The sequence below is a fragment of the Paramisgurnus dabryanus genome, chromosome 21 (genome assembly GCF_030506205.2).
Source record: "Paramisgurnus dabryanus chromosome 21, PD_genome_1.1, whole genome shotgun sequence".
Taxonomy (NCBI): Eukaryota; Metazoa; Chordata; class Actinopteri; order Cypriniformes; family Cobitidae; genus Paramisgurnus; species Paramisgurnus dabryanus.
In genome coordinates, this window is record NC_133357.1 from 695,026 (window position 1) to 722,714 (window position 27,689).

The following is a 27,689-nucleotide window of genomic DNA, read 5'->3' on the forward strand; positions in this document are numbered from 1 at the left end:
TTAAAGTCTCTCTCTCTTTGAATACTAGATGTCTTTGGTTATCCCAACATATGGTCTGGTAAGATCAAGCAAAAAAATTAAATAAATAAATAATAACTATTCCATTAATTCAACTAGGACTCCCTGCAGTGTTCGAGCGAATTGAATTTGCACAAATTCCTCAGCCATCGGCCTTATTATTTCTGTCTGAATATAAGCCTGTCTGACAGCAGATTATTTTGCTTTTGCAAGCCATTAACCAACACAGCGCTCACAGCACTCCACAATCCACTGGTACATCCAGAAAACCTTTTCAATGATGAAGAATTTACACAGATTTTTTCAGATAATGGCCAACAAATGCCGGTTTGGCAATTGTAGCAGACGAGTAAAATGCTCAAATTAAATGCTTCATCCACACCGTTTTACGCAGTCTGAATAATTCAGCAGGTACTTAGTCGAAATTACAGATACAGTACGCGGCTTAAAAAGAGGTCACGCGGAGGCTTGTGGGTAGGAGCCAGATGAGATTTCTGGAGTTATAGCAGTGAGTCACGACTGATCTCGCCTCCGTGGGTCAACAGAAAGGACGGAAATTAGTTTAATGCATCCCAAAATGGCAGCGCGTAGACTAGCCGATCCTTTCTCTTTGAAAGTCACAGACAATTAACTCAAACCTGCAGACAATGCATGCCACTTTCCAAGGTCGCGCATTACTGAGGTCGAACTGATACGATTTGGTTTCAGTTTGTTCACTCTCATAAGATATCGGCTCACACGAGAGAGCCGTTCTCCCAAAAGCCCTGAGCTCAGGTAACTGAGGTCATTTCAAACACTGAGAGCAGATAACTGAGATACAGCCGATAACCTGGATAAATAAGTAAACAGCATTTGCTTTCAGTTACTCACATTTACTGATTCCCGCCCGCCGTACTTGATCCGAATTCTCGGCTCCTGTATGACATCCAAGTTCATCCCGGTCACCACCAGAGGCGTGTGTCCACTATAAAACATAAGAGCACAACTTGCATATTTTTTCATAATAAACCTGTTATTATCAAACTGCTAATAATAGTATAACTAGTTTATAGTTTTTACACACTGTTTCAACATTGCTGCTGTAATAAAGTGATTCATTATTTTAGCTGTGATCTCAACTCAAAAAAAAATTATTAATATAGCATTTTTTACATTGTAAAATAAAAATATCAAAATCACAGAAAAAAGACAAATGAAATATTACATATTAAATTATAATATATATATTTAATTTAAATTATAAAAAATAAACATGTAGCATGCATATAGAAAGCATTAATTAAATTAAAATGTTTATTATATCAAAAATAAATTAATCAAAATAATCACTGTCAGAAAAAATGTGACCCGTCACGGAAACCAGGGACTCAAGTCGGCAGCACAAGTTTCAAGAAAATGAGAAACAAAGTTTTTTTTTCGAAATTTGTGATTTTCGTTTTATTGCAGAATCTGTTAGTTGAGATCACGAAGAAGCCTCTCCATGTTTGAGATAGCAGTTTTTGTATATTTAAAAGCGTACATTTTGCGGTTAAAATAGGCTTGTTTTTCCGGAGATTCTAGCGTGCAGCGGGGGGCGTCATTGTCTGTGTGTATATTTACATACTGTATAAGCTGGTGTTTTCGCCTCCGCCCCCAAAGGGAACAGCGTGACTACTAAATAAGGATAGTTCGCCCAAAAATGAAAATAATGTAATTAATGACTCACCCTTATGTCGTTCTAAACTCAGAAGACCTCCGTTCATCTTCGGAACACAGTTTAAGATGTTTTATCGTTAGATTTAGTCCGAGAGCTTTCCCCTTCATTGAAAATCTATGTATGGTTTCCATGTCCAGAAAGTTAATAAAAACATCATCAAAGTAGTCCATGTGACATCAGTGGGTCAGTAAGATTGTGTTGATGCATCGAAAATACAGTTTGGTCCAAAAATAGCAGAATTACGACTTTATTCAGCATTGTCTTCTCTTCCGGCTCGAGCGTGAAGTCACGTGACTGTAGTGACGCGCTGCCCTGTTCCTCAGACATGTTTGCTAAGTTTTTTTTTTTTTTCAAACTTATAGCCTGCGTCTCCCCAGACTGTAAAGCTCGGGCGCACGAAACAAAAGAAAAATAAAAGAAGCTGGGGCGGAACAAATAACAGTCAGCCGCATCGTACGTCAGCCGCGTCACTGACTTTATGGGGCGCCGCTTTCGGATGACGTCAAAGTACCGCGAGAGCTCTTCAAGAAATCTTACGGAGTAGTTTAATTTCGACTCGCTCTCGCGGTACTTTGACGTCATCTGTATGTCAGTTCTTGCAGCGCAGCATGAGTCCAAACACACAGAAGTTACACAGATATAGTTGTATTCTTCATATAATTGGCTACATGTTTTGTCTATCAATATTTTCCATGAAGTCATTGGCTGATGGAGGAACGAGTGAGCCATTGGTAATCTCTCTAAAGGATGTCACGTTTTCGATGGCGCTGTTTGGATGATCTATTATACTACTTCCCTATTTTAAATACAAACTTTGAAGGCGGGTTCATGTGTTTAACGTGTTTAAGTGTAAGCTCATATACCCTTACATGTTACGATTTAAATAGTCTTCAGATTATATATTATATTGTATTACCAGACATTCATGCGAAATCTGATGTAAACAATCTATATTTCACGGACTATACGCATTTGTGGACAAATATGGTCATTGGATAATATGAAACAGACTGGATTCGACTTGTGATCCCCACAAAGGTAAAAGAGTCATGTTTATTTTTGCGGGTTGTCATTTGGTCATAAAATACTACATATGATGCTAGAACATCTCAAAAAGGGTTTTACAGGGGGCATGGCTTAGCTAAATGAGATGTAAATGAGCCCTATTGTCTCCCCCAGCTGAAAAGAAGAGTCCCTTTCGTCTCGATTTTCTCGGTTTGAGTATTTCTGAGTTCCTATATTCAAATGGCCACAACTTCTCCAAATCTTATCAGATTTCCATGTGTCACCCATCGTTGGAAAGCTTAGAAACTGCACTTTCAGAATCTGTGAATAACTCAAAATGCCCAGATCCGACTTGTGTCCCTACTTTCCGTGACTGGTCACAAATGGTCCCAAGCTTTCACTGGGGTAGCACCCTTAAAACAGGTCCTATGTACACATTTAGGTACATATATAAATACATTTGGTACCAGTACCTTTGAGGTTAAGATATGCACTTTGTGGTACCAAATATGTACATTTGATGTACTAATATGACCTCTTTGGGTGCAAAGGTGTACTTTTTTTGAAAGAGCACCGCCCCAGTGACAGCTAGGGACCACTTTTGATAATTTTTTTATCAAATTTTGAATGTTTACAGGTTGAATGCAAAAACTCCAGACTACCTTTGCAAGTTTTATACAGAGGCAGCTCATTTTCACATCAAGATTGCCCCAAATTTTTTTCCTTTGTTAAACCGTGCATAGAAGATAAAACGCAAGAGCGATTAAAGATGCTTTAAACTGGTTTCAGTGGATTTAATCAAACATACAAGACTTGTCTTTGAAATCACTAAAGGTAAATTGTCAGGATTGATCCCTGTTTAGCATTCCGGGAATGTCCGGGGTTGGATGAAGTACAACAAAAGCTTTGGAGAGTAAAAGGGCGAGAATCTCCCGCTGTAGGTGTTATAGCTGCTTACCGCTGAGCATTTCATTTGCCTGGTGCATCTTATGCGAGTGTGTCGCGTAGCGCTCTCGACTTGAATTTCAGAAAAATGGCTCAAAATGTCCTCATATATGCCAAACACTAAATCAAAGATATCTATAAATTAAACATACAGTTTCCCTTCTCTTTGATTTTGGAAGACAGACAGCTTCTTTCTGGATGTACTCTATTCAGCTTTAAAAAAAAAAAATTATCCAAGCATTATGTCTCTGTGTTTTTGACTATGACTGTATATAATTGTGTTCAGCACTTAGGCATGAATATGTTAAAGCTCTGCATAATCAGACCAATTCTGTAGCATTAACCACTTAAAAATCACTTTAGATGTACTTACAGAAACTACATGGAGAACACTATTGAAGCAAATTTGAATAAAAATCTCTTACTTTTCTCGGAAAGGTAAATAAAAAAAAACATTTATATAGAAAACACACAGTATAGGTCAGAAGAAAAATGCATGATCTCAATGTAGTGATCTCATATTTGTGGACCCTAATCTCCATGCTGTTACAATCTAAAAGTGCTGGGCTATTTTCAACCCATGATTGGGTGAAAAAGGAACAAGCCCACTCGTTAAATTAACTCAAAAATGTTTTGGTTTGACCCAACAATGCGTAAAAAAACAGCATTATAAGTTGAAAACACCCCGGCAAAGGTTAAATTACAACCCAAGAGGCTGGGATCATCCCTTTTTGACCCAAGTCTGGATTGAAAATAACCCAACATTTTTAGAGTGTGCTTAACTCTTTCCTCGCCAATGACAAGTTAACTCGTCAATTAACTCTCTGGGGTCGCGTGCGGCACGGGCGCCGCAAACTCTTTGTTTTTTCAATCTCTCCACAGAGACTTAGATTACTCTTCTGATTTTGGACATACAGATATGATTTATGCATCATTTAAAACGTTAAAATGTCAAGTTTTTTTGTGTCCACTCCCAATAAAAACAAAATGTTTTTTTGCCAAATTAAGAAAATAAACATGATGCACGTTCAGTTCTCTCTCCCTCAGTGAACTCCTTTCAGAAACGCGTCAGAAAAAGACAGATCTCTACATAATGCTTCGAATGTCTACTTTAAAATGATGCAAGTGTAATCCAAAACAATTATTGTCATTCGTTGTTAACTGTATAAGAAGAGGAAGACGAAAAATACAAACATGTACATACATGTTGCTCATATAATATTGTAGCCCAGTTTGTGCTGAACACAGTGTTATGAGACTTTTGTCATGATTATGTTTTTAAGCAACTGAAAAAAGCACAAATGTCAGTGCAGGTAAAAACTTCTCCAGGGCCCTAAAAATCCCTTAGACCAGAGATTTAAGAGAAAATGCTTCCCTGGCAATGACGAGTTTTTCCGGCAATCCAAGTTTCCGCTATTATCGACAAGGGGGTGGTCTTACCCAACTTATAAAATATGAACGCGAACCCTTAGGTCAAATAGTTCAAACTATGTGTATGTCGGATCCCTATCAAAAGTCCTTCACAAAAACGCAATTATCTCAGCTTTTTTCTCAAAATGTGGTATTTTTGAAGAAACCTACCCATATTTGAGAGGTGATTAAAAGAGAACAAATGGAGGTAGGATGAAAGTTTTTGTTTGAAAGCAGAGGGTATATTTTAAGAAGAACATTTTCTGGAAGGCATTAAACTTTTGTGAAAATCATAAAAAGTTAAGTGAATCATAAAAAATACTGGTGCTGGCAACTTTTTTTTTAAATACTGGAAGGGATAGAGTTAAATATTGTAAACTTAAATATTGCATGACATATGTTTCTGTGGACTCTATCGGGTGGTTTCCCGGACAGGGATTAGCTTAAACCAGGACTAGGCCCTAGTTTAATTAGGAAAAATAACTTGTTTTAACAAACATGCCTTACTAAAAATTACTTGTGTGCATTTGGAGGGAAAACAAAGGGCACTGATGTATTTTAAGATATGTCAGTGCAGGTTGTTTTCAGTTTGGACAGCTCTTACATTTATTTTAGTCTAGAACTAGTCTAATCCCTGTCTGGGAAACCGCCCCTATACGGTAGGTTGTGCAAAGAATTATGGGAGTTAGGATCCTTTAACCAGTGTAAAGAAAACAGCAGCGAGAACTATTAGTTTCTCGTCAGGTCTCAGATCGGACACACTTTGTTAACCGTACGTTTTTTCTGTCTTTTCAGAAAAGCATCTATATGGTCACCTTGACATGGCCATATTAAACTTTAATGCCAAGAATCTATTGAACTCAAGTCAGCCATCTATTTATTTTCATGAACGTCTCAACCACCCGCAGCCTTGAACAAAGCTGCTGACCCGCATTCAGTAAATATGATTTATTTCCCGCAGTAATGTATCTTGTCTGACATTCATTTAAACGACTGTAGCTCTGTCAGGCTAGAATCATAAAAGTGTTTGCCTAAAATATCTTTGGGATTTAGCAGTAGTAAATTTACCTCGAACATACACCGTAAGTACAGTTTTATCTTTGCACTCAACAGTTGGTCATACAGTACTGTATGTAGTGCGAGCACACTTACCTGGCAATGCTCCATTCTGGTTCGATGCGTTGAACGGTGGGATCATCTATATACTCAAAGGTCAAGCTCTCTTTGACCTGGGCACGATCCACGCTCACACTGATCTGAACAGGCCCCACCCCTGTCAGAGAGGGGGCGGAGTAACACACGATTTCTGTCATTGTTCTCCTGTGGGGGAAAAAAATTGATTTTTACAATTTTGGAATCCATTCAGCTGATCTCTCGGTCCGGTGCGAACACTTTTGGCATAGCTTAGCATGATAAGAGGGAAAAGATATGAAGAGTGCTCGTGGGAGGTTTATTATTTAGGTAGAAAAGAAGAATTCGTTGTGTCCGGTTCTTGAACTTTTTCGTGTGCACTTCAGCAGTCGAAACAAGACTGTGGACCACCAAACGTCCTAAATCTGGGAAAACCACCAACTATAAGGGCTGTGGATTGACAAGAATCTTACGATACGTATGGTATCACAATACATGCGATGTAATACTGTACGTGGTGGTACTGTAAAGCGGGCGATACTGTAAAGCATGAAATAAAATCATATTTCATTACAATTACCCAGATTACTCCTTTCAGCTAATGAATCTAAATAACCTGACTGTTTGCTAGCTGAAAAACACCAACAACGATACATTAAAAGACTTTATTACTATAAAATGAATGTTAACACAATCAGTTAATTGACTGTTATGAGCCGATTAATCAGGCGATTCATTAAATGTTGACACTTGTAGTCAATTATAATTGATTTTAATAAGCCAATCAACACAGAGTACTCAAAATGCCCCAGTTTGGAACCGCTGATCTAGAGGAACACAAAGCTTACTCTGCTGTATGTATTCACTAAAATATTTACAGTAGAGCAAGAGATACTGATAAATAAGAGAGGTTGAAGTAAGTATAATGTATTTCACAATGCAATGAGTTCAACAAATAGCAATTCTTACTCATAAAATTCGCAGGTCTGGTTCCCGAATAGTACAGTGACACTGCTGCCAGCCCCCAGATTCTCTCCCATTATAGTGACTTTAGTTCCACCAGACTCGGGACCCCGGCTGGGGGACACCCCTGTGATAGAGGGCATCTGTGAAAGAGGGAGAAAGAGAGAGTCATTTTATATATCTTTGGTGTCTCAAGAGTACATATGTGAAGTTTTAGCTCAAAATACCCTATAGATAATTTATAATAACATGTTAAAATTTCCACTTTGTAGGTGTGAGCAAAAATAAGCCGCTTTTTGGGCGTGGCTATTAAATGCACATGAGTTAATCTCTGCACTAAATGGCAGTGTCTGGTTGAATAGTGCAGATTAAGGGGCGGTATTATCCCCTTCTGACATCACAAGGGGAGCCAAATTTCAATGAGCTATTTTTCACATGCTTGTAGAGAATGGTTACTGGGTTGATCTTTTTCACTTTTTCAAATTTTCTAGGTTGATAGAAGCACCGGAGCCCAATTGTAGCCCATGGAAAATTCATATTTTCATGATATGTCCCATTTAATTTATATTATGCAAACCTTTTCACACAATATGCTATATTGTTGTGGCTGTAGCTTGGATTTGGATTACGGTATAGAGCTAATGAATCAACGTCCTGGTGAATTGCATTGCAATGCATTGTGGGAAGGATTCGCCATGTTTTATGCTGCGCACAAGCAAACAGACGCTAGTCTAGTACGCAGTTACGGAAATTCAAAAGCCCAAATAACTGACAACAAACACAACAAAAAGGTTTACTAGTTTTTTATAGAAATCCAGTTAAAGGTTATGTTTAGTCGTCTTACTGATGCAACTCATGCCATGTGACGCCGTTTGGTAAACTCGGAAGTCTTCATGCCATTGTGCTGTTTCCAAGTGGGAAAGCTGAAAAAGCGGAATTTTTTCCCACGCGATCGTGACTGCTGTCATGACAATGAACTACACAAGAGTTCGTCATTTTGGACATCTTTTTAGTCTGTAAAATGAATTCGTTAGCACCAACTTCTCGAGTGTGCACAGCAACCACCATTACTTCCGTAGCATAAACTCCCAGAATGCATTGCGTTGCATTTCGTTGGTGATGTCAGATTCCCCAGCTCTATTGTTTTGAATATAAAACCTTTTTTACGGAAATAATATAATCTTATAATCGGCTCAAGAAAGTTAAATGTCAATCTCACTGTATACCAGCAAAGATCTGCAGGTGGCGCCAAATAAACATATTCACCTGGTTTAAAGCAACCTGATAAATTATACTCGTTTACAGTAAGGAAGATTTTTACTGTAAATGAAATATTAATACTGGGTGATTCTCACGAAACCATTGAAACACCACGGCACTAATGATTTTAGCTATAAAATGTGTAATATAGTAATATTAAAAAGCATCAGAATTAACACAATACTGTATTCTACCTTGCACAATGTGTGATTTCAACATAAGAATTTATAATTTGTCAATTTTCTCTCATTTTCTGCTGAAATTCTCATTACCGCAATGTGTCCGGCTGTGTTTGAACATGCGTTATGTTGTAATTTAATCAAATTAACACAAAAATATTTAGAAAAATAAAATAAATGGATGTTTTGCTAGACTACTTTAGATGACAGAAAAAATATTTACTGAATATTCATGTATAATAATAATGAAGAAAAATTAGGAAAATGATGTGTCCATGCCTGATGTTCTCATCCTTCGCAACACTTTTTGAGAACAGTTTAAGCACACATACAGAATTTTAATAAAGTTTGATTTTGAGTGACCAAGCACATGGACCAGTTACTTCAAGATGGCTACCAGGTAAGATCATTTTTTTACAGTTAATTTGAAATATTGTCTTGTCAGAATGCTTACACGACATTTTGATTATCATTACCGCAACAGATGCTTATTAAATGTTAATTTAATTAATAGAAGCATAATACTTTGATTTTAAATGCATGTGCAGAATCTCCAAATGATGTTCTTTAAGGTTTGTCATGTCATTTTGAAAATATGTCAGTGTTGATGTTTTCTGACTGTTGCGGTAATGAGATTTTTTAGGACTAATTTTTTTTATTATGTTACAAAAAGTGTTAAATGATAAGTAAAAGTGTTTAAATTAATGTTCCCATTTACTCCAGACTTTGTTTTTCAATGTCTGGTGGGAAAAAAGTAAATTTAAGCAATTTTTACATTTTCATGCTTGACATTTTTAAAACCAAGTTTTCGTGAGAATCACCCTATTACATGTTTTTTTCACAATGAGATGAGATAAATTTCTTATTAAATCTTAATGGATTACAAGTTATATATGGTACAGTGTGCCATATGAAAAATATTAAAGAATTTGGGAACCAATCTGGTCTTCTTTGACTTATGAAAAGTATTTTCTTTATAAAAGGCAAATAAAAAGTTTTTTTTTCAAAAGGTACACTTTGAAAATTGGGGTTGTCTTATAAATTAAATTTGGGACAGTACGGTATGATGATTATCATTTTGTTAATTTATTCTGTATGGTTCCCCTATTGGCAATGCCATAGAAGAACCATTTTTGTTCTCCAAAGAACCTTTGAAGTCAATGGCATTGCTGTGAATAACCCTTCTATAAACTTTACTTTTAAGAGTCTACTGTCTACTGCACCTTTAACTACAACTTACGAATGCACATCAACATCACTCTCGGCTAAAGAAAAGCACATATTGAATCGGCATAGATGTGGGTGGCTGTTCCACCGTAGAAAGTCACATCTGTAAATAACAACCGTCCTTCAAAAGTCTCTGTCTTCAGCTCGGCTTACAACAAAGACTAAAAGCTACAAAGAAATGCCATTTCCAGTTCAGTCTGAGTGATGCGAGCTCATGAAAAGCATGTATGAGGACAAATAGAAGGCTTTTAAAACACGGTACATAAATTCTCTAGTTCTCCGCAAACCCCCCCCCTCCTGTTTACCGTACAGGGGGGCTGAAAATAGCAGACGGAAAAATAAAAACAGACAGCTCTGTGTCTTAGGAATAAACATTTAATGGCTGCCAGCCACCTTCACACGTGCAAAGACTAAAAATGTATTAGCACCAATTTCCGCCTCTTATTGTTACACAACCGGCAGGCCACTCTGGGACTCTGTGTTGTCTGACAACACTTGAATATTCGAGATAAGACAGCAGCGTTTTTATATTTGATATGCCTATGCAAACAAATAAACATGCATGCATACAGAAAGTGGCACATAATCGAATTAGTAAAGGCTGTTAATTGTTGTGCCATAGATAATTGTCTGTCTATGCGTGCATGTCTGTTTGAATGCTGCTTCTGAATATCTATTAACCACAGGCTGGAGGTTGGGTGTTTGGGACAGGTGCGACAGAGCTCCCACAGGTCCCCCTCTGCAGCAGACAACACGGCAACCATGCTGGCTTTGATTCGGTTAATGGCTTTCGTTGTCTCCGTGCTCAATGCACGCCCCCCCTGCTGCTTCTCGTTTATAATCACTCAATATTTTAATAACTGCGAGCAAGTTCTATTATACTGAAGACAGCTTCGCTACTTAACGCAGAAGGCCGGGCCGCTGTCTTTCCAGTAATAATGATAAACGCAACGGCAATCTGTAAATTAGCAAGCTTTTATAGCGTGTAGCCCAAGCCTGATGAGTGCATTAGTTCAATAAACTTGCTTTCTTTTAATGTCTGGCTAAATAGATGTGTAAATAATGCCATTCTTTAAGAGACTACTGCTTTAAAATACTAAGACTAAATAGCACCATTAGTCTATAAAATGCTAAGTTAGACAGAAAACAGAGTGGAGTGATTTCTGAATGACATTTCTATATGCTTCCCGCTAAAGAGATTCAAACCAAAATCCTTACACTAATTTTCAATATATAAATAAATATTATACTGTATATGAGAGCTCAGATGCAAAACCCTATAAGTGCCACTGACAAGTTTTCTTGTAAATTAGCGTTTTTTTATCAGGCTCTTATGTTTAGCTTCAGTAATTTCACTTTAATAGTAATGAAAAGGTTATTATTCAGTAATTTAAAGGTGACATAGAGTGATTAAACGGGGTATTTATCCTTGTTCTGTTATGTGACACGTAGACAAAAATTTTTTTGTTTTTGTTTGGGTCTGTAAAGGCTTAGAAGCTTCCTAAAAACCTCTCTCAGATAGCTCTATTAGGTTGGGGGATTTTAAACAAGTGGTTTTGCAGCTATTTGGCTTTCTAAAAGAGGAATTTCTATGAGACTGAGATGTTTACATGTCTAGCACTTTTTGTATGTTCGTGAATGCGGGTAGACTACCATTATTCAACAATATATTTACAAATGTCACTTTAAATTTTTTTCTGGCATTTAAATAATTTGACTGTCTTGCAAAACCTTCTTCATTCACTCATTACTGAAAAAAGGATAAAATGCACAAATATTAAGTCGATATCCCAATATATTCGATAAGCCGATTATAAAACTCTTGCACCGTCACATACGTGTGTTGTTATTTATTCAATTCTTCTTCTGTGCACTTAGAGGACTTTGCTAAAAAATCTTTTTATATGTAAATTTACTCTTTCCCCGCCATTGACGAGTTATCTAGTCTACTCCCTGCCAATGACGCTTCACTGATGAGTTTTTATGGTAATCTTTAATTCCGCTACTATCCAGTAGGTGGCACTCATACCCAATTCAGAAAAACTGAAGCATCAGCTATTTTAACAACATTGTAAACTCCATGTATGTTTTGATCATCGCTCTGAATCTGATTTCTAACAAAAGTATTTTACAAAAATGCAATTATTTCAGCTTTTTTTTTTTATTTTGTATTTTTGAAGAAACCTACCCATATTTGAGATGAACGAATGAAGATAGGATGAAACTTTTTTTATTTGTTTGTTTGTTTAAAATATATTTTTAATATATTTTATGTTTATCTATTTATAAAATAATATTTTCCTTTTTTCATGATTATTACTATTATTATTTTTTTTAAGTGCTTTAATTTTCCTTTGAATTCGTTTTCTTTGTAACCTTTCTGGTTATTATGTACCCCATCTTAAAGAGACCGCCGGGGTAAGTTGGGTTGGAGGGGAGGGTGGGTAAATAGAGTGGCATGAGTTTATATGCTTTCATACTTACATTTGTTGTAAAAAATAAAAAATGCAATAAATATATATAAAAACATTTTCCTGGAAGGCATTTTGTGAAAATCACAAAGAATGCTGGCAGGCAACTTAAAAAAAAGGCTGGCAAGGAATGATATATAAAGAATGCATGGTACTGTAAATTAAACATGTTTTTTGTTGTAAAAGTATAGTAACCATGTTTTCATTTGGTGTATTGATTACTATTAGCAAAACAATTGTTATACTACAGTAACCTTATGGTTTTTAAAACCATGGTTATTTTGTGGTAACCATGGTTTTACTACAGTAACCATGGTCTTTTGGTTTAACTGTAGTAAAACCATGGTTAATTTTCGCAATTGTGGTTGCACTAAATTTCCATGTTACTCTTTTTTTTTGTTAGTTAAAATCGATTTTGAACTAAACCAGTTTCATATTTGTATATTCCGAATTCGGATATGAAAAGCAAAATACTTCAAATACGCTTAATCCCAGCCTCAGGACATTCTGATATACCAGATTGTCTGTTAAAGTACATTGCAGTACCACATAAACACCACAGTACATAAATACCACTATTGTAGGCTGACCATACGTGCCATTTTCCCCGGACACGTCCTGGCCAGGATTTCGTTTAAATGGATGAGCACTAAAAGATATGGACACTTGTAGTGAATTGAAGCTCTTTGGACAGCTAAAGTGTGTTCAGCTTTGAGTCACTTCCTCTGATTTGACATTTCGCTGTTAAAGCGCTTTGGAGAACAAAGCCACCTCAGCAAAGTTCCCCTGTCCAAAGGCGTAACATCACTGTGACCCGTGAGTTCTCTTCAGTGGACCGAATAAAGCCCATTTTAATAAAACCAAAACACTGACCGGCTTCACCATAACCACATTGCATTATACAGAGACCCAGCTGGGTTTAAGGCCTTACCACAAATGAATACAGCTGAGAAGAGCGAGTCTGCAGTTCCGGTTTGCACTCTCCTACACACAAATGGACCGGGCCTGGTTTACTACCATCAGGTGCTGCGTCCATCTCGCACACGATCCTGAGAAAGAAAAAAACCAAACAATAACGTTAAGTTACGTTTACGATCGGTTACGAAAAGTCACGCTTCTGAAGTGACTCCGGATTAAGAAATCAAAGCATTGAAAGTATTCTCCACTCCTACTGAGTGATCAGTATGCGACTATATGTCTCTCCATTGATTTCCCCTTGATCTGAATGTAAATTTTGCTTTGGTTGCTTGATTGCTTTAGTGCACACATTCCATTAGCTGAATTGACAAGACCGCCTAGGGGAGTCGGTGATGTACAGACGTGGCAGACTTTTGGAGCATCAGACCCATATGTTCTCTACCCCGTAAACACAGCTTTGATAAGCATGACCGGCTGCAGAATGCAGGGTTGTGAATCAGACTGAAGCGCCCGCAAAGATCGATACAACTTTACTATGCAATCCGATCAGTTGTTACATCGTACGAACTGATCGGGTATCGATTTCACAGACGGGTGGCCAGATCAAATGACATAATCAAAACATGAATGGCTCTCAAATGGATATAATACAAAAGCGACATTGATGTTTGATCATATTTTGTGTTTGCTGTTAACGACTTTTAGAGTCTGCTTGATGGTAGGCGTGATACGGCTCCCTGCGGCGAGTCTGAAGCAAACAGCAGACAGCAATCTAAGATGGGCTCCCTATACATTATACTCTTTAAGTATTTTTGTGGCAATTAAAGTTTGAGTTCTCAATCATAATTGCATTTACATTTATGCATTTGGCAGTTATGCACTTACAAGGTATACATTTTTAGCAGTATGTGTGTTAGGTCAAGATCGACTGACCTACAAGAACACAATATTGCTGCATGGTGCAGGGAATCAAGTATTGGTTGTGCACCCCTGCTGGTTGATGCTGTTACTACATCATTCTATGTGTAATGGTGCATTCACACCAGCCGTGGTAGAGGCGGCAAAAAAGCGCTATAAGTGCGTAGTTGGACGCTTGCACATTTTGAGTTTACTTGCTTTAATTGCGAATGAAATTCTAGTCATTCGAGACATTCACGTGGAAATTCGCGTCATGGGAGGGGCTTCTGCAAATCCGCTGAGACTCTGCTTGCTTCCTGTAATCACGTCACTAGTACAGCAAAGTCATGATTGGTTAAAGTGGCGCGGAAATCCGCCAAAGTTCAGATTTTTCAACTTGCGCATTTCCCCGCGGCAATGCTTAATTCACGTGGAACACGCCATCCACACCGCGCATATCGTGCCGCAGGAGGCCTATTCTTGTCTATGCATTGACTTGAAATGTAAATCACGCTTGTCGCCTCTACCGCGTCTGGTGTGAACCCTGCATAAGGCATCTTTAAAGCAACACTAAAGAGTTTTTGCTCTTTGCTCCCCCTACAGGTTGGAAGCGGAATTGTCCATTACCACTGTCGTTAAAATAATTTAGCCTACTGCAGCAAAACTCGCTCTGATTGGATTGTAAGTCTGCCGTAAAGCAAGTTTTTGTAGTTTTCACTCAAACTACAGGACAGCGACCCGACGGTTGGAAACTTCTTTAGTGCGGTTTTGGCCGATAGAGGGCTGCAAAGCGAATGTGAAAGTGCCGTTCACCCTGTTTCGAGTGGATGAACGACTGAAACTTTTTTGGAAACGTTATTTTCAGGTAAAAAATTTGGTGTTGCTTTGGTGTTTTAAGTAGTAAACTAGTAAAAAAGGTTGTTTTTATGTATGTGAAACAACCTTTGAAAACTCATTATTTAAGTAATTTACAGGTTTTTTTTACATAAAATCATCCAATGTAAAGTAAATAAAAATGTAATAAAATGTCAAAATAATTATGTCAATGTAAAATCAATGAAATAAAACTTTGATGCTCCTAATCTCATCATTAGATTATGAGACTTTAGCCTGGATTTTAAAGACACTGTCAAATATCCGAATGAGACATAAAAAATAGCAATTATAAAAACAGCATTATACTAATGCCCTTTCACCACGTAGCCTACTGTTTTCCATGTTCATATTTGGAGGACTTTAAAAAGTGGATTTACTGATTAGTCACATGAAGTGGTTCCACTGTCCAATAATGTAAAGGCAAACATGTAATGGTCACAACTTTTCTATAAAAATGTGCCAAGCAGAACTCTTAGGGCTTCTGTTTGCACCTCCTATCCCATGGTTCACTCTTGATTTCCTTCTGACACCCCTCCACCGCTCCATACAAATGAATCCACTCCCACTCGGATTAAACCGCTGTCAGAAGAGAAGAGCTGACAAATCTGCCTCCTACAGCCGGCAGCATGCCGCGCGTTTCAATTACAGCACATTTCCACTCTCTCTGTCTGTACCCCCTACGCGTCAGAGAAAGGCATAGTGGGGACATGATGCACCTGAACACACTCTGCGGGCTATTTTTATACCTTACAAAAACTGAATTCTGGAGTTCAAGTCAAGATGACCCCCATATTGCATTAAGCACATTGCAAAACCACACTGTATTTTGTTAACTCTTTCCCCGCCATTGAGGAGTTATCTCGTCAATTAAGAAAAAACGCTTCCCTGCCAATGACAATGCATATTTCCGCTATTATACACTAGGTGGCACTCTTACCCAACTTATAAAACACTGAAGCATCCACTGATTCAAAATCAGTAAAACTGTGTAATAAATGTAATTTATAAAAATGCAAAAATCTCAGCTTTTTGCTCAAAATTTGGTATTTTGAAAGCATAGGGTCTTTCATTTGATATATTGTATGTTTATATATTTAAAGAAAAAAGCATGAAACTTTTGTAAAAATCCTGGCGCTGGCTGGCAAATAAAAAAAAAAAGCTGTCAGGGAAAGAGTTAAACTGCTGCCTGCACGTTTCTAGTGGATAATAATGATTGTTTTAATCAACATATAAGTTATTCATAGGAAATTTCTTTAAAAAATCTAAACACTGTTGCTCTCTGATGCTATAAAACATTGCCTTGTTCATATGAGCATCACAACAGACTCAACATTGTTGCTCGCCTCAAAACCAAAGGCTTGAATTTGCGAAGACCAGCTGTTCTTTTGTTTAAAAAGTACTTCCAGGTGTTATAAATTTTAACATTGCAGACAAACCTGTCTCTGTGCATTTTTTTCTGCATGCCCCAGCAAAAAAAAGCGTAGCATACTGTAAGCAAATACACAAAAGATCACCAGTTGCTACAAAAAGTTTTTGCTCCATTGGCCATATTTCTTGTCTGATATTAATGATGGTGTAAGTACGTTTACTAAAGTCGAAAGCAAACAGGGTTAACAATACAATTAGCAGAGTAAACACAAACAGATGTTGAAGACTGGGACCTTCGACAGGCATAGACCAACACGGGTCTGTCTCAACTCTAATTAGGACTCATGTCTGCTACAGAAGAGAGCCCTGGTCACCGTTGACAACCAGCCTTTCATACAAAAGTGTTTTTTTCTGCCTTTGTTAAGATGTTTCTGTCAGCTAAGACGCTGCGGCACAGTCACTAGAGCGGAACGGAGATGGCCACGGGCAACCCTGTCTTTCATCCTCAAACCTGATTGGTCAGTTAACACTTAGGACATCAAAGGGTAGTGCGCTAGCTCTTGTAAACGTTTAATGAACCCATCTGGCTGTGCTCTGAACTACAAAAAATAAGCTTTTCAATGTACAACACTATCTTTTCAGAAAGATAAGCTCAAGTAATTTTCTTGCATTTTAATATTAGTTGTCACGTACTGTTCAGCAATAACGTAGCCGGTCTCTATTGGGGTGCACTGGAATCCTGCCACTTGTACGTTGTTGATCATGTCTGAGAAGGACAGACCCAGGTTGATGCCGCGAATTGTTACTCTAGTGCCCCCTTCTGGTGGTCCGGCCACTGGGCTCACCTGCAATGAGAGGGAGAGATGCATTTGTGAGTGCGTTCATACATTTTTTTCTTAAACTCTGTCAGCAATATTGTTAAAACAAGAATTTCAAAGCACAGTGTTATAGATTCTGCAGTCACTTTGGACCTTTGTAGAATATTTATAAAATTCACACAGCCTGCAACTACTATTTTTTATATCTTGAATTAGAATGAATCGTTTAATACATTTGCTAAATGTTTATAATGTTTTTGTAAAGAATATTGTTGTCGTAAAGGTCCACTGTGTAAATTTTTAGTGCCATCTAGCGGGGAGTCCACAGCTCACCCGTCCCTTTTAAAACGCATAGAGAAGCTACGGTAGCCCATACAAGACAAACATGGCATCGTCTGGGACAACCTAGCCTAGTGACAAAACACACTTTTTGTGTGAAAATTTTGTCCATTTAGGGCTACTGCACAATAAAATATAATAAAATAAATAGATCTACAGTTGCTGGTCATATAATTAGAACATCATTACTTTTTTCTACCACATCTTTTCCTTCCCTTCGCCTCTCTATTTATGTGCTTGGACACAGAGCTCTGTGAACAGCCAAACGTTTTTGTTATGATCTTTTGTGTCTTGCCCTTTTTGTTCAAGGTGTCAGTGGTCATCTTTTGGACAACTGTCAAATCTGCAGTCTTTTACAATAAGATAAATAAATCATCTTTTTGATGATATTCTAATTATATGACCAGCACCTGTATATTGTTGTTGTTCAAACAACAACCCAAAACAGTTAAGCAGCTCCTAAGATATCAAAATACAAATGAACAATTTAGAATGCAAAGACATATGTACAATATACAATACAAACAAAATAAATACAATGCAATTCAAGACAACAGATCCATAGCCAGATTCTTTTGTGTTTCACTTTGATAGTTATGAATTACACAAATAAAATTAATCACAAAATCCGCACAATGCATTAAAATTCTACAGTCAGATCTGCATGCATTTGCCACGGGCTATAAATCTAACACAAGGCCATTTCAGCCCTCAGCGCAGCACACCCTCTCATAAAATACAATATGGCCACTCAGCGTGACCTTGGCTCTGGGTGCCACAAGGCCTTCTGTGCCGTTAAAACCCAAGAGACACTCTGTGCTGGACCTTCTCTAGATCCAAATATCACCGACGGAGAGCGAGAAAGGGCAATGACGGGAACATTGAAGAAACCAATAGGCCACATATGCAGTATAGCCACTACATGCACAATCAATAAACTATTTGTGTGCAGTCATGTGGAAGTTAAACCAACATGACCGTACTAGAACATTTTATAAGCTGATCTAAGGCCAGTCAGATGCATGAAGCGCATTATGCAGTCACCCAACAGGAATAGTGTATCCCAGCCTGAACTTACGTAGTGGACATTAATTGGTTAAGATCTGAAGTAAGTGTGCCACAGCGGTACTTTAGCTCATAAATCTTTTATTGCATCCTGGGGACGCAGGACCAGAGCAGGAAAACATGTAAACATGGAAGGAAATACAGAAAGAAAGAATGCAAGCTAAATATATTCACATCAGTCCGAGTCAATATCTGACTAACTATAAAAAACTAACTAGCTTGCTGAAGCTACTGTAAGGGGATATATTAACAACATATAATATATTTAGTATAAAACAAATACCTAACTTCATAGTAAAGCTGTATACCATTTTATCAGAAACCTCATCTGTCATGTGACAGTCTGATTCACCAAGCATGGTGCTGTCCTGACCGACCATTACAGACATCAAATGGGCTTTATTCATACAGAGCACAAATATCTTCAGCATTGACTCAAAACTTCAAAGTCTCTACGCCCACTCCTCGGGAAAAGCGCGGCGTTGTTTGACCCCGATGTCGCTACACAGAACCGCAGATTGCGTGGCTGACGGTTCCAGAGCTACAATCATGTACCACTGCAATTTCACCCTTATTAGAAAAGTGAGTCTGTGCTTTCCAGGCCGGAAAGAATGAGCAGAGCTTTAGAGAAGATATACATGATTCTCACGGTTCGGTCTTCCTTTGAGTTATACTGACACGAAGAGATAAAAACAGACACATACACATACAGTCAGGGGCCGATGTCACGTCTCAAAAGGGTTGGATGACAGATTGGAAGCCTTCTTATTATTTTATGCATGCATTTCCTGTGGCCACTCACAGTGTATTCCTTTTAAATTCAACATAAACATTTCCATTTGTGTAATGTTACTAAAACATATTATTTATAAAAATGTAGGAAGGGGTTTGATTGGGGCACAAAAAGACGATGGCACTAATTTGGTGGCACATAGTCAGTTTGAACAAACCTACCTTTCCAAGTGATGGAAGAGAAATGTTAATGCCTAACACTGGCACGTTTGAGTCTAAATGGGGATGTATTTCCCATCCTTGGAGAGTTTTCACGGAATGAATTGCTGCGTATAATTAGGAAACTGTAATGAAGGTGTGTGGCGGATGAGAAAATGTGTGATTTGTTACCGCGATCGAGTCTTTCAGATGATGTCCCAAATTCACGCTGAGATGCAATTTATGGGCTTGATAAAACTCGCTTTATGACTTGTTTCTCGCCGCATAAACTGCATACTAAACGCTTTATTTGCTCTTAAATGTCCCCGTGGTTGCCGGCGATAAAGAGCGAAAAGAAAATGGAGAAAAGAAGGGCCGGTTTTTGTACTTCTGCCAAGTGGGAAACTGTTTAAGCAAAGAAAAGAAGTGACAGGGGACTTGAAAGTGGTGCATCTGGTTTAAAATTGGGATTTGTGGTTGAGTGCGCTGAGCTGAGTTCTCCTCTGTAAATAGACATGTGGGTTTGACAGGAATTACAGATGTACCAGTGGCTGTGAAGGGGAGAGACGGCTCTATCAGGGCGATATCATTTATTCATGATGATTTTCACTGTGCAGGCTTTTTTTGTGTATCTGTATTTGTCTGTCTACCTGTGTATATGTATTTAAGCCATATGTGACCGTGTGTGTGAAAACCAAGCTAAAATAACTGTTTGTGATTTACTGTTTTCTACACAAAATCATCCTGCATAATGTGAAGAACATTCTTCCGAAATATAACCTTGGGACATTCCACTTTTTTTAAATATGCTCATTTTCCAGCTCCCCTTAAGGTAAACATTTGATTTTTACTGTTTTGGAATCCATTCAGCTGATCTCCAGTCTGGCGCTAACACTTTTAGCATAGCTTAGCATAATCCATTGAATCTGATTAGACCATTAGCATCACGCTAAAAAATAACCAAAGAGTTTGGATATTTTTCCTATTTAAAACTTGACTCTTCTGTAGTTACATCGTGTACTAAGACCAACAGAAAATTAAAAGTTGCAATTTTCTAGGCAGATATGTCTAGGAACTATACTCTCATTCTGGCGTAATAATCAAGGACTTTGCTGCCGTTACATGTCTGCAGAAGGCACAATGATATTACGCAGTGCCCAAAAATAGTCCCCTGCTATTGAAAGTTACCAAGGGGACTAATTTCGGCTGCTGCGTAATATCATTGCACCTCCTGCAGCCATGTTACGGCAGCAAAGTCCTTGATTATTACGCCAGAATGAGAGTATAGTTCCTAGCCATATCTGTCTTAAAAAAATGTGCAACTTTGAATTTTCTGTCGGTCTTAGTACACAATGTAACTACAGAAGAGTCAAGTTGTAAATAGGAAAAATATTGAAACTCTTTGGTTATTTTTTTAGCGCTATGCTAATGGTCTAATCAGATTCAATGGATTATGCTAAGCTATGCTAAAAGTGGTACAGCCAGACCTGGAGATCAGCGGAATGGGTTCTAAAACGATATATTAAACAAATATTTAACTCTAGGGAAGCTGGAAAATTAGAATATTTTCAAAAAAAGTGGAGAGGCCCTTTAATACTGATAATGTCAAATAAATCAATGTGAAATGAAATCAAAATTTCAAGATCCCAATCAAGTACAGTACAACTTGCAACTATTTTCCCACAGCATGGTTTTAGGTATAATTTTTTTATTACAGGTAAACATATGAAGAGTTTGGTTCCAAAACGCAATAAACGCCATTTCTGAAAAAAATGAGTTACTGCCAGAACCAGTATTATATAAGGTCAGTATTTAAAAGTAAATTCTTAATTTTACGCAAAATCCAATATCCGTCGTGTTATTCTGTCATCTTTTCTCCCTTTTTTTCCCAAAACGCGATAAACGCCACTCCTCCTTTTCTACAGAATGCAATAAATCCGCTCCAGAAATTATAGCGCACCATTCCACACAATGTAAACAAACATGGCGGCGCGTTGAGTACACAGAATCTTAGTTTTCCTCATCTACTTTGTACTTTGTGATCAACAAACAAACAAAAACAAAATATTACTTTAATGGGATTGATGAACCTGTGATGGTTTTCTGTAACGGGAAAGAAACGTAAGCCATCAACTTCTGATAATTTACGCGATAGGCACTCGGGAGACGGGTGCTTGTTCTCTTATGAAAAACGTTCCATTATTTTACTCAAAGTCAACGAAAATCGAGCAGGACCAAAACATTTTACAGCTGATCGCTGTAAAAATGTTAAGCGACGACGTCAAGTATAACTGCAGCAATGACAGTGTTCTTAATATGACAAAGTAAGGGTTTTGATTAATGCCATTAATGTATATATTTTTATCAGTGTATAACACTAGTCAACTAAATGAATATTAAATGGCAAAGATGAATGCACAATTATATATATATGCTATTGAATCAAAAGATTTATAGCATTAAAAACTTGTCATGGATTTATTGCATTTTGTGGAAAAAATAATGCGTTTTTATAATAAATCTTTGAAAATCAAGTTATGGATTTGAATTTTTAATGTTTTTATAACCTAAAGATGCTATGTGAAAGTTTGTAACAGAAAATAGTGGTTTTCATCTTGTCACTTTCTTGGTATAGAAAACATGTTTTTACCGAAATTTGTCAAAATGGATTTATTGCGTTTTGGAACCAAACTCTTCATATATTTGTATATAAAAACCGTATACTGTATATTCATTATAATGAAAACCTCAATACAAATCCACAATCTTCAAAAGTTATCTTCGCTGATCCGAGATCAGCTCTGCGGGGCACGAACTGACACCAACCTTTCCGTGACTGAACCACTAAGAAGAGGCTCAGAGAACATTTGAAGCAAAGGGGAGCGTCTAGACCAGCTTCAAGTGCCTGACTTTCCTCCTCATTCATTTGATGCCTAACCCTCAGCTTTCACTGAGGGCTTAAGCCTTATTAATATGAATGAGGCTTTAGAGGAGGGGCAGAGCACTGCTTAATAGAAGCATTAATCATTCATGACTGTCATCGTACTGTAGAGATCTCACTGATGTCTATGTATTTGTACAAATCAGCTAACAAATGCTTATTTTCAGACATAACTGCAACATAACTAAATAACAAGCCTCTTTTTAATTGTCCTAGATAAATTTTTTCTGTTGTGATGAAACGCATTTGCATTTATGTATTTGTCAGATGCTTTCAATCAAAGTGCACTAAATCTATGCATTTTTATCAGTATGTGTGATACCTGAGATCGAACCGACGACCTTTCAAACATAGTACTGTATCAACTGAGCTACAGGAAGACATATTTAGACATACATATTTATATAAATGTTAAAGGTGCACTGTGTAGATTTTAGCGGCATGTAGTGGTGAGGTTGCGAATTACACCCGACGGCCGCCACAGGACAAACATGTCATTATCTAAGACAATGTAGTGATAAAAACTGGCTCTGTAAAGTATTTTGTCCATTTAGGGCTACTGTAGAAACATGGCGGCACAAAATGGTGACTTCCATGTAAAGGGACCCACGGTGTATGTAGACAAACCTGCTCATTTTAAGGTAATAAAAACAATACAGTATATTATGTAAAGTCTTTATAAACCACTGAAAGCACAGTTATGTATATCATATTGCATTTCTGTCAATAGATTCTCCTAAAATATACACATTGCACCTTTAAATGCTCTCTCTGTATATAAATATGGCCAAAGCAGTGCAATGTAATAAATAAAAATGCACATTCACGTTCTCAATGTGTATGTTGTTGATACACAAGGCTCTCTCCACCCTATTTATTCATTTGCCTATTTATTTTAAATTAAAACAGACAACAGGAAGACACAACCTTACTTTTTAATTGTCTTGGGTGCACACAGGGACACACCTTGTGATACGCGGGCTGCAAAGAGTCGTGTGAATCAATGGGAAGCTACTTTAAACACAGGGCAGTGGTGCGTTACCTACATTAATTAAACACCATGTCTTTCTCAGTCTCCGAGCACACACACACACCTCACAGTATGCCATCAGCGGTCTAACTTTGTGTTAATTACAACAAAATCTGAGATATTGGCATCTACAGTGAGGTATGACTGAGGTATGATAGACACAATAAGAGAGAGAGGGAAATATCATTTCTGATACACACACAGCTCACCTTTCTTTATAAATAGCAGCATTGATGAATGATATTAACAGGAAGCATTGTCCCAGATGTCCTTTTTTAATATGAAATATGAATTGTATAATATTATTAAACATATGATGCAAAACGTTGACATCATCTTCTTAAATGAGGCTTAACATGGCGAATCTCTGAAAACACATGCATTTATCATGTTTGTACCTCTGTAATTCGAGGGTTGGTGCACTTGACGTTGGTGCTGGCGAGGTTCAGCCATCGGCTGGTGTATGGGTTGGACATTGGGCAGTGCTGGCGTAATGTGCAGCGACCCTCCATACTGCACCAGCCACACTGAAACTTCCTCTCCGCCTTCAGACACACGCCACAGCTGTCCCTCTGAGCGCCACACTTGTACAGGTGCACTGTGGGATATATAAAAGATGAGATTTAGTTTATGAAAGTGGACTAATGACTTCTTAGCACTATTGTCCTGTGGTCTGTGGCATTCAAGGCATAGTTCACCCCAAAATGTACATTCTGTCATCATTATTTACCCACCCTCATATTGGTCAGAAAATATCATTTTAAATAAGAGTAGGTTTGTGCAATACCTTTGATGTTCTCAGGATTATCAATGATGAAGTTTCCATTCCACACCACAGAGAAATCCACCGGCAACTCACTGATCCGCAAGCCTTCATACAAATACTGGAGAGAGAGAGAAAGAAAGAAAGAGAGAGAAAGAGAGGTTAACAGTAGCCTTATGGGGCGTACACACCAAACGCGAATTCAAAGATTTGCGTTGAGTAGATTACATACAAAGTCAATGCAAATACGCGAATAGACACGAACATGCGTTGGGCGATGCAAATGATGCAAATTGGACGGCACGTTTGCCAGTCCCTCCAGAAAAACGTGATTATGCGAACGCATGATTTAACGCATAATCAGCCAAAGTCCGCATATTTATGCAGGGGCCGCATTTTTCAAATACCCCGCACTTTCACAGCCTAAATTCCAGATTTCCATACGCAAAATATGCGGGGCTTGCATGAAAGTTGAAAAATTTTGCATTTACTTCACGCAAGCGCAGCCATGTCCCCTGTTGCCATGGGAACGTTATGAAGTGATGTGATTATGGGACATGAACATCATTGAAAAGCGGTAAAAGCTGCAAACTGTTTTTGCAAGTTCCCGCAATTTTTGCAAATTCCCACAATTTCATTGCATAAATATCCCCCATATTCCATTTTTTAAGAAATCATGCTGCAAGATCAAGGATTTTTGCCTATAACAATCACATAAAAGTCCGCTTTTCTGGAAGGACTGGTTTGCTGCAAAAACGGGCAAGCTGAAAATACTCAGGCGAAATATTTGCATGACACAAAATTAAATCCGCAAGTAATCTAGAGCAAGGATTCTACGCGTTTGACATGTAAGCTGCATTAGAGTGCAATCATTGTAATAATATACAGTTTATTACATTTTTTTTATTTCATTTTGTCTTCTGCGTGTCAATTATTGATTGTAATATGCAGCCAAAAAATATGAGGGGGAAGGCAGAGCGAGACAGAAGGCGAGGGAGTGAGAGAGTTAGAGGTGGGTTGACTGTATTAGTCTGGTTATTGAGTTACTGCAGACTTGCATCATCAGTCAGAGGGATAGGAAACCCTTTCAAGACTCTGATATTTTTACAGCTTGGACACTGAGCTCTAACCACCTCCAGCCTTATCATTACTGTGTGTGTGTGTGTTACTGAAGTATGAATAAGAGAAAGATATATAATATTGGGCAGACCACTGTCACGATTCTGTTCACTATGGCATCACAAAACAGGCAACTAATATGTCAGCTGTACCTAGAGTAAGCTCAAAAATGAACTGTAAAAATAATGACAGGTTTTGAGTTACAGATTCCTTGTGTCATCGTCTGACCCAATGTTGCTTTGATAGAAACCTAGACCAGCAGTGTTTGGGTGATTTTCACGAAACCATTGAAACACCACGGCACTAATGATTTTAGCTATAAAATGTGTAATATAGTAATATTAAAAAGCATCAGAATTAACACAATACTGTGTTCTACCTTGCACAATGTGTGATTTCAACATAAGAATTTATAATTTGTCAATTTTATCTCATTTTCTGCTGAAATTCTCATTACCGCAATGTGTCCGGCTGTGTTTGAACATGCGTTATGTTGTAATTTAATCAAATTAACACAAAAATATTTAGAAAAAAAATAAATGGATGTTTTGCTAGACTACTTTAGATGACAGAAAAAATATTTACTGAATATTCATGTATAATAATAATGAAGAAAAATTAGGAAAATGATGTGTCCATGCCTGATGTTCTCATCCTCCGCAACACTTTTTGAGAACAGTTTAAGCACACATACAGAATTTTAATAAAGTTTGATTTTGAGTGACCAAGCACATGGACCAGTTACCTTAAGATGGATACCAGGTAAGATCATTTTTTTACAGTTAATTTGAAATATTGTCTTGTCAGAATGCTTACACGACATTTTGATTATCATTACCGCAACAGATGCTTATTAAATGTTAATTTAATTAATAGAAGCATAATACTTTGATTTTAAATGCATGTGCAGAATCTCCAAATGATGTTCTTTCAGGTTTGTCATGTCATTTTGAAAATATGTCAGTGTTGATGTTTTCTGACTGTTGCGGTAATGAGATTTTTTAGGACTAATTTTTTTAATTATGTTACAAAAAGTGTTAAATGATAAGTAAAAGTGTTTAAATTAATGTTCCCATTTACTCCAGACTTTGTTTTTCAATGTCTGGTGGGAAAAAAAGTAAATTTAAGCAATTTTTACATTTTCATGCTTGACATTTTTAAAAACAAGTTTTCGTGAAAATCACCCGTTTACACATTTTGGGAAATCAAGTTGGCTAACAGTTGTCCAACCATAGTAAGCTGGATTTTAAATATTTAATTTAAACAATGTAATATATTTTATTGGCGCATCTCTTATAAAAAGCTCGAATTAGTGAATTCTTCGCCTTGTGGGTACACATGCAAAGTCCAACACACCGTACACATGCTTTGAATCCGTCTGTATGCATGAGACGTACCGAACTGTTCTGGCACTGTACACTGGAGCTGTTGAATCTGAGAGCGGTCACTCTATGACTGACTCCTTGGATGTGTAACACACACTCGTACCCGCGCTGACCCGACTGAGGCTGCGGCAGATTTCGTGCTTTCAGTGTGATGGGCTTCACCTCACCCGCCGGGATCAGAATCTCCTCGGAGCGAACCAACTGAGGACAGTCCTGCAACAGTGAAGGAAGCGAGAGGTGAACGCGTACACATATTTACAAAAAAAACATCCGGTAAAAACATGAATCAAGAAAGGCCTTCAAAAAACTGTACATAGATGTACATGCACTTTACAAACAGCAAATGCTCCCATGGTCTTACATGCACAAATCCCAAATGCTCTTTAAAAGCATGTCAAAGAGTTTCTCTCTAAAAGCCGTGTGTAGTCATGTTGTGTGCTAGTAGGTCAGCAAGTGAAATGTGTCCCTGGTGTCTCCAATACACACAAACTTGAATGGGGACATATGGTACTGCAGACCTGTATCTCTTTTAAATAATGATACTCATTTTTACTACACATTGCACCCAGGCTTGTGGACGTGAATGCATGGGCAACTGAGAAATCATATCCTATTGTGATAAACCATTCATTGAGCAAAGGTTGAAGCATTTGTATTTTGCAGGACAAAAATTTTCAATTCTTAAATTGAGAAGCAAATTGACCTAAGATATCAAGTCTTGAAAAATTATATAAAAATTAAGTCCATATTTAAAACAAGAAAATATTGGAGAAATTTATCTTGATTTAAGAATTTGAAATTTTTTTTGTAGTGCAAAACAAGAGATACATTTTTGAGACAAAAATAAAATAAATAACTTTTGAGTACACTACAAAAAAGGATTTTCAAGAAAAAAAATTCTTAGTATTTTTGTCTTGTTTTCAGTAAAAATATCT

The 27,689-nt window shown here is 37.5% G+C and overlaps 1 protein-coding gene across 1 annotated transcript in view; it reads right to left on the reverse strand.

The window, feature by feature from the left end:
• plxna2 (plexin A2) overlaps window positions 1-27,689 on the reverse strand; it is a 246,623-nt gene that overhangs the window by 64,371 nt on the left and 154,563 nt on the right. Inside the window, exons 10-17 of the mRNA XM_065285403.2 lie at window positions 26,767-26,967; window positions 24,275-24,371; window positions 23,886-24,085; window positions 17,058-17,209; window positions 13,237-13,354; window positions 7,175-7,311; window positions 6,227-6,394; window positions 889-982 (exon numbers count right to left, since the gene is read on the reverse strand). Coding sequence (XP_065141475.1) covers window positions 889-982; window positions 6,227-6,394; window positions 7,175-7,311; window positions 13,237-13,354; window positions 17,058-17,209; window positions 23,886-24,085; window positions 24,275-24,371; window positions 26,767-26,967 — 1,167 coding nt within the window. The remainder of the gene's footprint in view (window positions 1-888; window positions 983-6,226; window positions 6,395-7,174; window positions 7,312-13,236; window positions 13,355-17,057; window positions 17,210-23,885; window positions 24,086-24,274; window positions 24,372-26,766; window positions 26,968-27,689) is intronic.